This window comes from Thermobia domestica, chromosome 11 (assembly GCF_964235325.1).
Source record: "Thermobia domestica chromosome 11, izTheDome1.hap1.1, whole genome shotgun sequence".
Taxonomy (NCBI): Eukaryota; Metazoa; Arthropoda; class Insecta; order Zygentoma; family Lepismatidae; genus Thermobia; species Thermobia domestica.
Window position 1 is genome coordinate 77,589,567 of NC_137464.1, and position 12,033 is coordinate 77,601,599.

Here is a 12,033-nt window from a genome sequence, read left to right on the forward strand (position 1 = left end):
ACATTAATTCTGTTCAGTTTTATATCTGACATATTTATATCTTTTTTTAAAAAATTACACTTTTAAAACTCATTTCGCAAACATTTATTTTTTTATATATTGCTTTTCTGTGCAACCATGCCATCATCACAATATTCACATCACATGTTTTTCCACAAAGTTATTTCTATATAAAAACCTGTTCACTTGCTAACATATCTGCAAAAGGTTTCACGATTTCCTTTGTGGCAAAATAAAATATAAGTCCAAAGGTTATTGAAATTGGAAGGGCCGGCAACGCCTTCTTGAAGATAGCAAGTAATAGCAGTGTCAAGCATAAGCCCTGAAAAATAATAAATACATACATAAAACTTTTCGTTTAATGAGAAAACTCTGTTAAAAGAGAATATCACAAGATAGTAATCAAAAGTACTCATACTTCCATTAGTTGTTAAAATGTCAATGCTGCTCTTTAAGTAATACTCTCATTTAATGCCGCACAAACAAAAACGAGCCAGGCTTATTGATTGGTTGGATTGGGGTTTAATGTCCCTTTCAGCAGCGAGGCTATATGGGACGTAGACTTGCCGCTTAACATGGAATCGGAAACACATAAGCTCCAGCCAACACTCGAACCCGGGTCTTCTGTGCCGGACACGATCATATATAAAGTAATTTAAAAAGTATTGAACCTTTTCCGCATGAGATGAGTTAGTGCCTCAAATCGCAAGGTATATGAGTCACACGAGTTGCCTTAACGTCATTTGACAGCTGACAGTTAACGCTAGTAGATATGCAAAAGATGTCAGAATTCCTATAACCAGACATCAGGTATTGTGCCCTGAAGATGAGTGAACTTTCCACAAAACTGTGCTGCACTTGACAATTTTTCTTTCGATAAAGGGACAGATACTTGGCAGGCCTGTGAGGAATTTTGTGCTCTTTATACAGCCAGAAGATGGTTTAATAGATCTCGTTCTGGAAATTTCGATGTCTTCACTGTGGGGGACCTGTCACAGCAAAAGTAGGTGATATTCTGGCAAAACTCGAGCAAGATCGGCATGTAAGCAGTCATGACATCGTCAATGACCTAACCATTCATCGTCAAACAGAGTTCAACAATTTGGAGAAAGCTAGCTACAAAAAGAAGCTCGATTCTTGAGTGCTACATGATCTAACTCAAAAACATGTACTCGATCAAATTCCTATCTGCGAATCTAATAAAACCAACGAACTCGAGTCTTTTATGAAGCAGTGATGACCAATGTATGACAACCAATGAGCGTGGGCGAAGTGAAGAGAAGCTTCGCAGTCTGTGGTAAACCCCTCACTGATGCCTAGAAAGGTTATCCTGTATGCTTTGGTGGGATTGGATGGGCATCATGATCTCCTGTCGCCAGGCAGAACCAAACACTCGAACCTGTATTGTGGACAATTAGCGCAACTCCACCTAACAATACAATATATAAATAAATAAAGTCAACAGAAAGCGTGTCGTACACCATGCTGACAACGCCATACATATAAATCTTTAACGATCCATCACAAATTAGGACAACTTCGCTGAGAGATTTTAATGAATCCATCGTATAGCCCGGAACTAGTACCGACCATCACTTGTTTCGGCCTCTGCAGAACTTCTTGAATGGTATTAAGTAAGTTTCAAAACAGCCCTGTGAAAAGCACGTGTCACAACTTTTTGACCAGAAACCATAGGAATTTTACAACTACAGGGATTACGAAATGAGATCTTTCAGTTTTACGTCCCACGATTATGCCGGCTAGGCTAAAGGAGACGGCGATGATGAGAAATGGATGAAATGGTGGAATGAATAAAGTGGGAGGAAACGGGAGAACCCTGATAAAATACATGCATACGGTGTTTGTCCACCACAAAGTTCACTTGGCGCGGGCGGGCATCGAACCGGGGACCCCACGCACCAGAGGTGAATGCTCTACCACTGAGACATCGCGCCCCCAACGGGATAATGGTGTTGCCGAGAAGATGGCAGAAAGTCATCGAATAAAACTGAGCACATGAGTTGACCAGTTCCAAAAAGTCTCTAGTCTACTTTATAAAACTTTCGGGGAATCAAGTTTCCTTTAAACCATCTTAATTTGTACACCTGAAAATATCTAAAATAAATTTTGTATGAGATAAAATAAATTTCTGAGCACATTAAATAGGATAAATTAGCTGAAATTAGATATTAATAAATCATAAACATTTCCAAAAAGTGAACAAGAGACGTTATGGAATTGTGCGACTTATATATGCTGCTTCACGACGTTATTTTGAAACCAATACATTTATTCTATTTTGACCTCCAGAGGCGCAATACTTTTTAGACAGTCTGATGTATCAGACCAATTCAACTTAACTGGATTGTTATCACACACTTTGCTAGATCAGCCCTCCCCGCTGGTCTAGTTGCTAGTGTGCGCGTCTCTAGTGCACGGGATTCTTGGATTGATTCCCGTGGGAAAGAATTGAAATTTGAACGCATTATGGTTGTTCGGATTCCACCTTAAATTGTAGGTTCACGTTTCATATAGCCTCGGCGCTGAAAGAGGACATTAAACTCGAAGCAATCACATTCCTAGATCTTATTTTTTTATTTCCTCTCATCTCCTTCAAATGCCAATAAGTTTTCCTAGGGCATTTGCTACAAACGCTAAGGACCATATACTATTTTGCATGCTTTTGACATGTTCTGCAGTTAGATATTTCGACCAAATTGCTTCAATTACACTTTTTTCCAATACCGAGTAAAGCATGGATTTTTCAGGTCAATGCTACCTAGCAATAAATTATGAAATAATTTATAACTCTCAATTTGCTGAATTTTCATATTCACTCTTAATATGAATTAGATAAGGATTAGTTACCTTTAATCTTGTCTCAGATGTAAAAGATTGCACCAAATAAGCAAATGAACAACTAGAAAAACCGAATGTAGGAATGAAATTGCCTAGCCATCTACTGCAATGGTAAAAAAGAAAGGAAGAAAAGACCTCCAAAAATTTATCTTTTCGCACATATGTTATAATTAATTTTGCAATGGAACAATTTGGATATCACTTTCGAGAAACGGACAACAATGTAAATTTACTTATAAATATTTTCTTGGCGAGTCACTTTTCAGAAGATAATAGTAACATTATATTAATTACAAAATAATCTATAGCACTGCATTTCTTAAGATATTACATAAATTTGTCATAGCTTTCATCCGATATTTCGGGCTTTGTCAAAACAATTAACAGAGGATAAAGTAAATGGCTCACCAAACAATAACTGAGCCCCTCTCCTGTGATACTCAAGATACTCGTATCTTTAGAAAGCAACACTAAAGATCACAGCAGTCACGGCTTGACGAATAACTCAAGATTATACGTTTTCCCATCGTTCGCATAGTACATTAGTTAGGCGAGGAAATCCAGTCGGCTAATATAACCACACATTACTGCCTACAGCCGCTACAACAAAACACCTGGAACTACTGCCTAGGACGGAACACGTACCACAAAACCTTCACAGTATTGAGAGCATTTCATTATGTAGAATACAGTCATACTCCCATGAACAATTAATTATCTGAGGCTACATTAGGATAATCAACTTTCGCATCATAATTCCACCGTAACAACATTTCAAGTCGCCAAATACTGCTGTAACTTCTGATGGATGAGGTTTGGCTTTTTATTTATTTATGTATTTATTATTATTATTATTATTATTATTATTATTATTATTTAATTTTACGATGTAGTATTCTACATTCTCACGGAGTTGTGTGACTCATCCAGTACATACAGAATCCTACAAACGTCTCCCCATTTTCTACGCAAATAAATGCTACAATCGCAGGCCAGTTTAAGTTTGCAGCTACTCATTGGACAGTCGTAGAGGTTTCAATATGCTGCTTTCAAAGTGAATCACGTACTGTAATGATATAATTATAAATTCTGCACATATTTAATACTGTTTGTTACCAAATTATAACGAACGAACCATTCAGTTGAATTGTTAATAAATACTTCACAATGAAACTTATTGAACATAAAGTTTGTAGTGTTCATCAATGAAAAAAAAAGTTTATACTTACTATTAAAATTGCAACAAAGCATGCCAATGTTGTATTCCAGTCTCCGTATGAAGATGCCTTCCCAACTAAAACACTGTAGAATATAAAGTCACCTAAACCAAGCTTCACGCCCCCTAAAACAATACAAGGATTATTAGTCCACATGAAGTAAACTTATTTTTTTAACAAAAAAATAAACCTATTATTGTGAACGAAGAAAACCGCTAACATTGTCAGAAGAACAGAAGATAATACTTATGAATGAAAAGGCTTACCTGATGCGTTCCACTTTTGAGTAATACTTTCAACTATTGTTTAGACAACTTCAGCTTTCTTTTATCATATCGACAATTCTTCGTCTCCAACTAGTTATCAATGATGTTTCATGATCTCGTTTTTATTCTCGCGTGGCTAAATAAGTCAATTCACTATGTTAGTTAATTGCAGCCAAACTGGAATCAAAACCTTAAAACTGGTTCCTTGGACATTTTAAACATAATAATGGAACTACATGTTGAAGTACTTATTGAGTTATTATTTAATAAAATAGTCACTTTCTCGGTTGAGGCACTTATACAAGCAGAAAATAAGATGCTGAATATCTGCTAGTGTTAGGTTAACCCTAGTCACGTAGCTACTTCTCTCTTGGTTCGTCTTCAGCATTCTACAATGTTTTTTGTAGAAGAATATGCGAGTGAAAATTTATGTATTACTTATACACCTTCGTAATTGATTCTACTGGTCACTAAATTTCGACGACGATTCCTATTCGCTGTCACCAATAAGAATTCTACTTTCTAAATGCTATATTCACTCACAAGCAAACTCTCGGATAAAGAAGAAGAAAAAAATGTATTTTTTCTTCTTTGATTTTATTTGGTACGTCAAGATAAGTGCTCATGCACATTTTCGCAGCTCGACTGTGATTGGTTTGAATCTCTTCTGGTAAAATCTAGTCTAAGTAGACTTTCATTTACACGTATGTAACTTAATTCCTCATTTAAGTAGAAATATGAGATTTGACTTCCAATTAAGTGTCCTTTCCTTTAGTATAATTTTTGTTTGAACAGAAAAATAACAGAGGAAGATTTTAAAAATTTTCCAACTAAGAGTTCGTTTCTGATCTTATTCGCTTATAACCTGGTAAGACTGGTTAAGAGACAAACAAAAGTAACTTAGGCATATTCCATTATATTTCAAAGATACAGTGTTAAAGTTGTGTTCATTGCTCGAATAGTACCTGAGAAAAAAAAAAATATATATATATATATATAGTATGTTCTCACTTGTAATGAAAAAGTAGGATACTGAATTTAGTGAAGTGGAAGATACTGTTCACACACCTTCTAACTGGAGTGCAAGTACAATCTATAACGTAGTTTGAATTGTAGTAAAGTAAGCTTTCTTTTAATATATGTTATGCTTTGACACAATTTACGAAAAATAAGTAATGGAGACGCATTTTGAAAATTTCTACTTAAAATCCTTGCGTTGATAATTTATTCAGTTATTTACTTGACAGCCATGGGTCTCCGTGATATGTAAAACAATTAAGGCATACGCCGCACAGATATCTATATTGTAAGTTTTATGTTGATAGTTATAATAGTATATCTATATTGTAAATTTTATGTTGATAGTTATAATAGTATATCTATATTGTAAGTTTTATGTTGATAGTTATAATAGTATCTGGGAAAAATATAGAATATTTGCAGTAATTATCTATATTGATGCAAATTCCCCGGGTAAACTAGGGAAGAAGTGGTGGCCAGAAGTGAGAGTTTTGCATCAATAATAAAAAAAAAAAAAAAAATAACATTTATGCTGTTGATAACACAGTTAGCAGCAGACTTCTAATACATGCATTAAAAAGAATTCCGAACTATAAGCGAATAAAATCAGGAAACGAACATATTAGTCTTGAAATTTTCAAAATTTCCCTTTGTTATTTCCTGTTTTTGGAAGTATTCAAATTAGGCTTATAACGAGGATAGATCACTTAACTGCGATTCAAACTGCAGTATAAATTGTACCTAAACTTCAATTAAAAGTGTATGAATGAACATATCTTCCAATTAGCTATTCAATTTTTTTCATTACAAGTGAAAACACATTGTATTTTTGAAATATAATAGGGTAGGCATAAACTTTTTTCTTATTTGTCTCTGAGCCAATTTATAAGCAAATAAATTCAGGAATCTGACATTTTCGTAACTTTTTCTGTTATTTCCCTTTTCCTGAGAATATTCAAACTACCAAAGGAAAGGTTACTGAATTGCAATTCGCATGAGGTGTAATTCGTATTTGTACTTTCATTAGGAACTGAATTATACGACTAAGTAAAACTCTATAATTTTTCAGAACAGGAAAATCTTATAAAGAGGAGCAAGTTTTAAATTATTTTTTCTACCAAACCAATTGCGGTCGAGTTGTGAAAATGTGCATAAGTACTTAATTTGGCATGCTGAACAAAATCAAATGAGAAAAAATTATGTTTTTTTCTGTCCCATGTACTTGTAAACAAGGAAATCAGTTCGCTACTTGGCCACACGCACAGATAAATTAAACGATATACTACGTACTACCCTCTTCCAAGATACGAAGTACACTCTGTAACCAGTGATGTCTTTCAAACCATTTAACAACTGGTTCTTTGATTAGTAACTTAGTATTAAAATTATTACTATATATTCAAATAATAGTACTAACAACTGTAATATAGTGTTAGCTTCGTAATTGCAAATTTCTCATCTGAAGGCATGCAACTTCCGATTATATTCAAAATTTTCCGCCACGCAAAATAAATATTCCTTTTAGTTACTGAAACACAGCAGCGGCGCCAATGTAAGTGAAAATAGATAAATACATCAGGGACCATATTTCGTACTGGCTTGCGTCAGCAACGCAAAATCTGCGTTTCTGACAGGAAACTAAACGCATGTTGCATGAACGTATTGCGTCTGCACATTGGCAAAATTACATTACTTGACGAGATTATGTATTAAAAAAAAAAAAAAAAAAAAAAAAAAAAAAACCCTACTGTATTGTATTCCAACTACACCACGTTTTAACTGTCTCCTTTTAAAAAAAATGAAAAACAAAAATATAAAGATTGAAAGATGACCCCACCAAAAAACTTCAAGACGCAATTCTACATCGTAAAACAACAAAAAGTCCAAATGAACACAGATTTCAATCGGCTGCGTTATCGAGAAAGAGCTATGCGAAATATCGCCTCTTATCTTTTTCTAAGTGTAATATCTGCCCAATGAATAGACATACTGACGTCAACTCAAAAGAATGTAAAGAAATCCATAACCAATGAAAAAGATGGTTCAAACAGAATGGAGCAGCGTGAACTGCTCAACGAGGCTCCTCACAGAAACATGGGAATTCACCAAATCAGATGACGTAGGGACAGTGAAAATTGAAAAATATATAAAATGACGTTTCGTTTGGCATATATATGCAATGAACAATGGGAACCTGCAAGCGGGAGTTGGGGAGTAATTTAAACGATAGGCTATACCACAAAATAGGTAGTTTGTTGGACTGACGGTATCGCAAGAAGAATACTTTTGTTAGCGACAGCGATGTCCGAAAAACAGACAAAATTGCAGAAAGTTGTGGGGGGGATCTTGAATTCTGTTGTGTGTAAATCCACCGGGAATCGAAGTCGGATATTCTTGATTACAACGCGGCAACGTTACCAGGAAAGCACATGAGGAATACGAAAGAATGTAGGTGGTATGGTCACCACCACTAATTCCGTTTTGTCCTTGAGCATTTTTAGCTCCAGAAAAGTACGTCTTGCCAACTAGGCAACCGCGGCTCATAAAACATGGGTATAAACAAATAAAAAGAAAACAGAAAGCACAGCAAAATATGATCTGTATTTGCAAGGAAATTACAGTCTAAAATAGTACTACGTGGTGAATAACTAGCACAAAGAAATATACTACACGTTACGGAATTCATGTAACATTCGTATCTGTAGTAAAATTAAAGATGGTTAAAATGATGTCCACTTGCATGCAGATGTTGACACACGAAACTGAAATGTACTTCTTGAATTAACATCCAAAGTTATTTCCTTTAGGCTAAAGGAGATGGATGCTTAGTGAAAGTAATTTTTTCGTGCTCTGCTATCGGGAATCGCACCCGAGACCACGTGTACGAAAGGCACACAGGTATTGACACGTCGTCGCAAAGAGCGACGCACATGTTCAAACGTTCATAGGCGTTATGACAAAGAGTCATAGGCGGCTTGTACCCGTTGTTCCAACGTATGGACATCTGGCACCGGAGTGGCACAAGCAACACTTTAGAAGCTCTCATAAAAAAAAAGTTCTGAGGGTTTAAATTCAGCAAACGGGCAAGCTAGAGCACAGGACCGCCCTCGGAAACTGGGGATTCAAATATTCTCGCACGGGAAGACAGAAACAGGCTGGAGTACCATCGTGCATGTTCCACATGTGCTGCTATAATGCCAACGGGAACCTTTTCAAGAAATGTAGGAAGTGTCTCCCGCAAAAAAGGTCAGATTGAGAGGCCCAGTGAGTCGTTGTGAAAAAAGAAAAATAGCCCAATGAGCCAGTCACCCAGAATCTCTGCCCACATGTTTATGCTGAACTACTGCTAGAAATGGGTCTGTACCATTCCATGTGGATTATCCACAGATCACAGATAACTATTATGGAAATCATCCCTTCCAAATATATATGTAAACAAAATTGAGGAAATAAAACCTACAGAAACTGGAATTAAATGTCGGAACTGATGAAAAAAGTTCAACCTGGGATGAAAATCCGCTGCAGATAGACCCTGTACCCGCTGCAAGTAATAAGAGTAAAACAGTTCATTTGAGATACCACCGTCCAATGACTGACATTATGACGACGGGCAAGTTCCCTGAAACTCACATTAGAGTCATTTTTCATAGGTTAAGTTTCTCCATATGAACGACTCATGTGATCTTCCTCATGTGGCTCATGCATACGTTCCTCATGTGATCTTCCTGTCTGTCTCAGTCTTGACAGCGAGGAAAGTCGCACAAACAATGAAATAGTGATGCAAACGTTATGTGATGCGGTTGTTGTCTATTGGGGTACCTTTCTTGGTATAGCTGTGCTGCTTCCAAACCAATTCCACTTACTTGTCCATACACGAAAATCATATCTGTTCGTGATATGTGTACTGGGCCATCTTCATAGCACAACACACTATGGACGTCATCTCAAAACACACAACGCAGACTTATTTATCTTCACTACATGGACTGCTTAAGACAGACAATGTAGGTCTGGCAACCTGGAAGCTTCTCGCGGAAAGTCAACATACTAAGTATTGTGCCTTCTCCGTATAGCAATGGCTCTTTGTTTTTCAGTGTAATTTCCTTGCAAATACACTCCATATTTTGTTATATATATATATATATATATATATATATATAACCATGTCTTACGAAACAGGGATGCCTAGTCAGTAGACAATACGGAAGGAGTGTAGTACTGACCACAACGTCTACATTCTTTAATGAGATAAAGAAATGTGTAGTTTTACCTACGTATTCTTCATGTATCTTTCTGGCATGATCTGTGTACAGTTTCTCTCCCCTTCTCGCCATTTTGTGCCTTACTGGTAACGCAGCCGCGTCATAAACAACAGTACGCGGGTTCGATCCCCGATAGAAGCACAGTGTTGTGGATCTTAATTTAAACTGTAGGTGCAGTCCGATGAGCATATAAAGTGTGTAAAGTGAGCATATGTATATAAAGTGGAGGACTTCAAATAAAATTCAATACCTTCCCCTCCCCTTCCCTTTCCTCCATTTGTCTGTGCTTCGGACATCGTTGTCGGTAACAAGAGTAGAGACTACTCTCTTTCTTGCGGTATTGTCGATTTAACAAACCATCTGTTTCGTAGTGTGGCCTATCGTCTGAATTGTTCCCCGACGTCGCAGTGAGGAATCTTCATTTGCAAGTTCTCACTTCAATTTCCACTGCCCCAATGTCATCTGATTCGGTGAATTTCTTCTTTCTGTGAGGAATCCCCTTGCGCAGTTCGCACTGCTTCATTCTGTTTGAACTACCGTTTTCGTCGGATATGACTTTCTTTACATTCTTCTGAGCCGTCGTCAATATCTCTATTCTTTCGACACATACTGAATTTAGATGTAAGCCAATATTTCGCACGGCTCCTGCTCGAAAACGCCGCTGATTTAGACCTGTTTATCTGGACATTTTTCCTTATTATCTTAAATTGTAAAATAAGCTTTTAAGTGGAGTTATCTTTCATCTTGTATAATAGATTTTCAAAAATAGTGCCAGACAATTATCTTTTTACTTACAAATGTTAACAATTGGTTCGGTCGAACCGGCAGAATAATACCGCTATCCGTAACTGAAGCTGATAACAAGAACACAGCTCAACACGTTCAGGTAATAAATATCTGTCTGTTCTCAGAACAAAACGGCAATAGAACGTTAAAAAAAAAAAAAAAAAAAGTTTCTTGCCCGAAACACAGATGTGCCTTGTGAACGTTGATGACGTAAGCCTTGAATTTTGATTCTCAGCCTTCATGCACTGAAGGCATAAAGTAACGGCAATTAGTATTCAAGCATTATTATGGAAACCTAGCTAAAGGGATTCAAGAAATCATACGAGATGAGTACTAAAAATATGTAGCACTTTGACATAGTTCAAAAGCTAATAAGAATAGTTTATATGGATTAACTCTACAGACTTTACGGTATAGCAGTGCAAAATTTTAAGTTTCTATATTCGTTAATACATTTACCAATGAAAGAAAGACTTTTTCGATAGTGACCTAAAATGACGGATTCCATTACAGAGGTGTCCAAGAAGTTTTGATCTAAATTTAACATATTGATATTTATCGCCAGTTCAAGGATGTTTGTGGAGACATTGCTGTTACTGACTGTACAGTGCGGAAGTGGGTGCATGAATTTATAGGGACGCGGGCAGTGCTCAACTGAAGATCTGTCAAGGTCTGAAGCCCAATTTGTGCAACCACTTCATAAAACATTGCTCCTGTTAAAGTACTGGTCATGGAGGGTAGAAAGCTGACCGTTGAGGATATTTGCAACCTTGCATTCATTCATTGCACCGTGAAAAGAATGTTGGCAGACTATTTGAAGATGGTTTCTCGTATAAGAAGGCTTTTCACAGGATACAAACATCGTGGCCTCTGTCCATTGTGCCCAAGAACTATCCTCCAGTGACTTCTGTCCGTTTTCAAAACTGAAGAATTCATAGCGAGGCAAACTATCCTATCAAGAAATACCCTCGGAAGTAACATTTTCTAGTGGCTATCCCCTTTATATATATATTTATTGACGCCCAAGAACCACAGAGTATTATTCTACAAGTCAAAATAAAGCAAAATAACTAAAGATATATTATCGTATTTTTAGAACGCACCTTGTGCAAGAGTCAGTGAAAGTTCTACTACCTAAATATTTAAGTTTCGGAATCATTAGGTACCTGCACAACGAATTTTTGATAGATGTCGGACATCCAAAGGATTATAACCGTAACCAAGACACCATGACTAATATTCTATACTTACTTTCCTCTTCATCAAGTTCTACATAAAGTTGTTGTTGTTCGGGTGGTCTATATTCTCTAGGAGGAGCATTTCGATTTACTTCTGCCTGGCGTTGGGCTACTCGTTCTTCATGAGTTTCCAGCCACTCTTGAGAGAAACCGCTCTCAGGATCGTCCACTACAAGCAATGAAAGACAACATTAAGAACAACGTAATTGAATGATATGTAGTTATATTCTGAAACATACATTTTTACAAGGACAACAGAGGTTGTGGTACAGTCTATGTAGTACATTTTTACAAGGACAACAGAGGTTGTGGTACATTCTATGTAGTCTGCAGGGGTAAGAATCAACTTCGAGAGTGATACAATATATTGTTACTGAGCGAGCAG

General features: G+C 36.5%; 1 protein-coding gene across 1 annotated transcript in view; it reads right to left on the bottom strand.

Annotated features, from left to right (window-relative positions):
- Psn (presenilin) overlaps positions 1–12,033 on the bottom strand; it is a 39,896-nt gene continuing 27,863 nt past the window's right edge. Inside the window, exons 8-10 of the mRNA XM_081730640.1 lie at positions 11,662–11,817; positions 4,089–4,201; positions 1–322 (exon numbers count right to left, since the gene is read on the bottom strand). Coding sequence (XP_081586766.1) covers positions 167–322; positions 4,089–4,201; positions 11,662–11,817 — 425 coding nt within the window. The 3' untranslated portion in view covers positions 1–166. The remainder of the gene's footprint in view (positions 323–4,088; positions 4,202–11,661; positions 11,818–12,033) is intronic.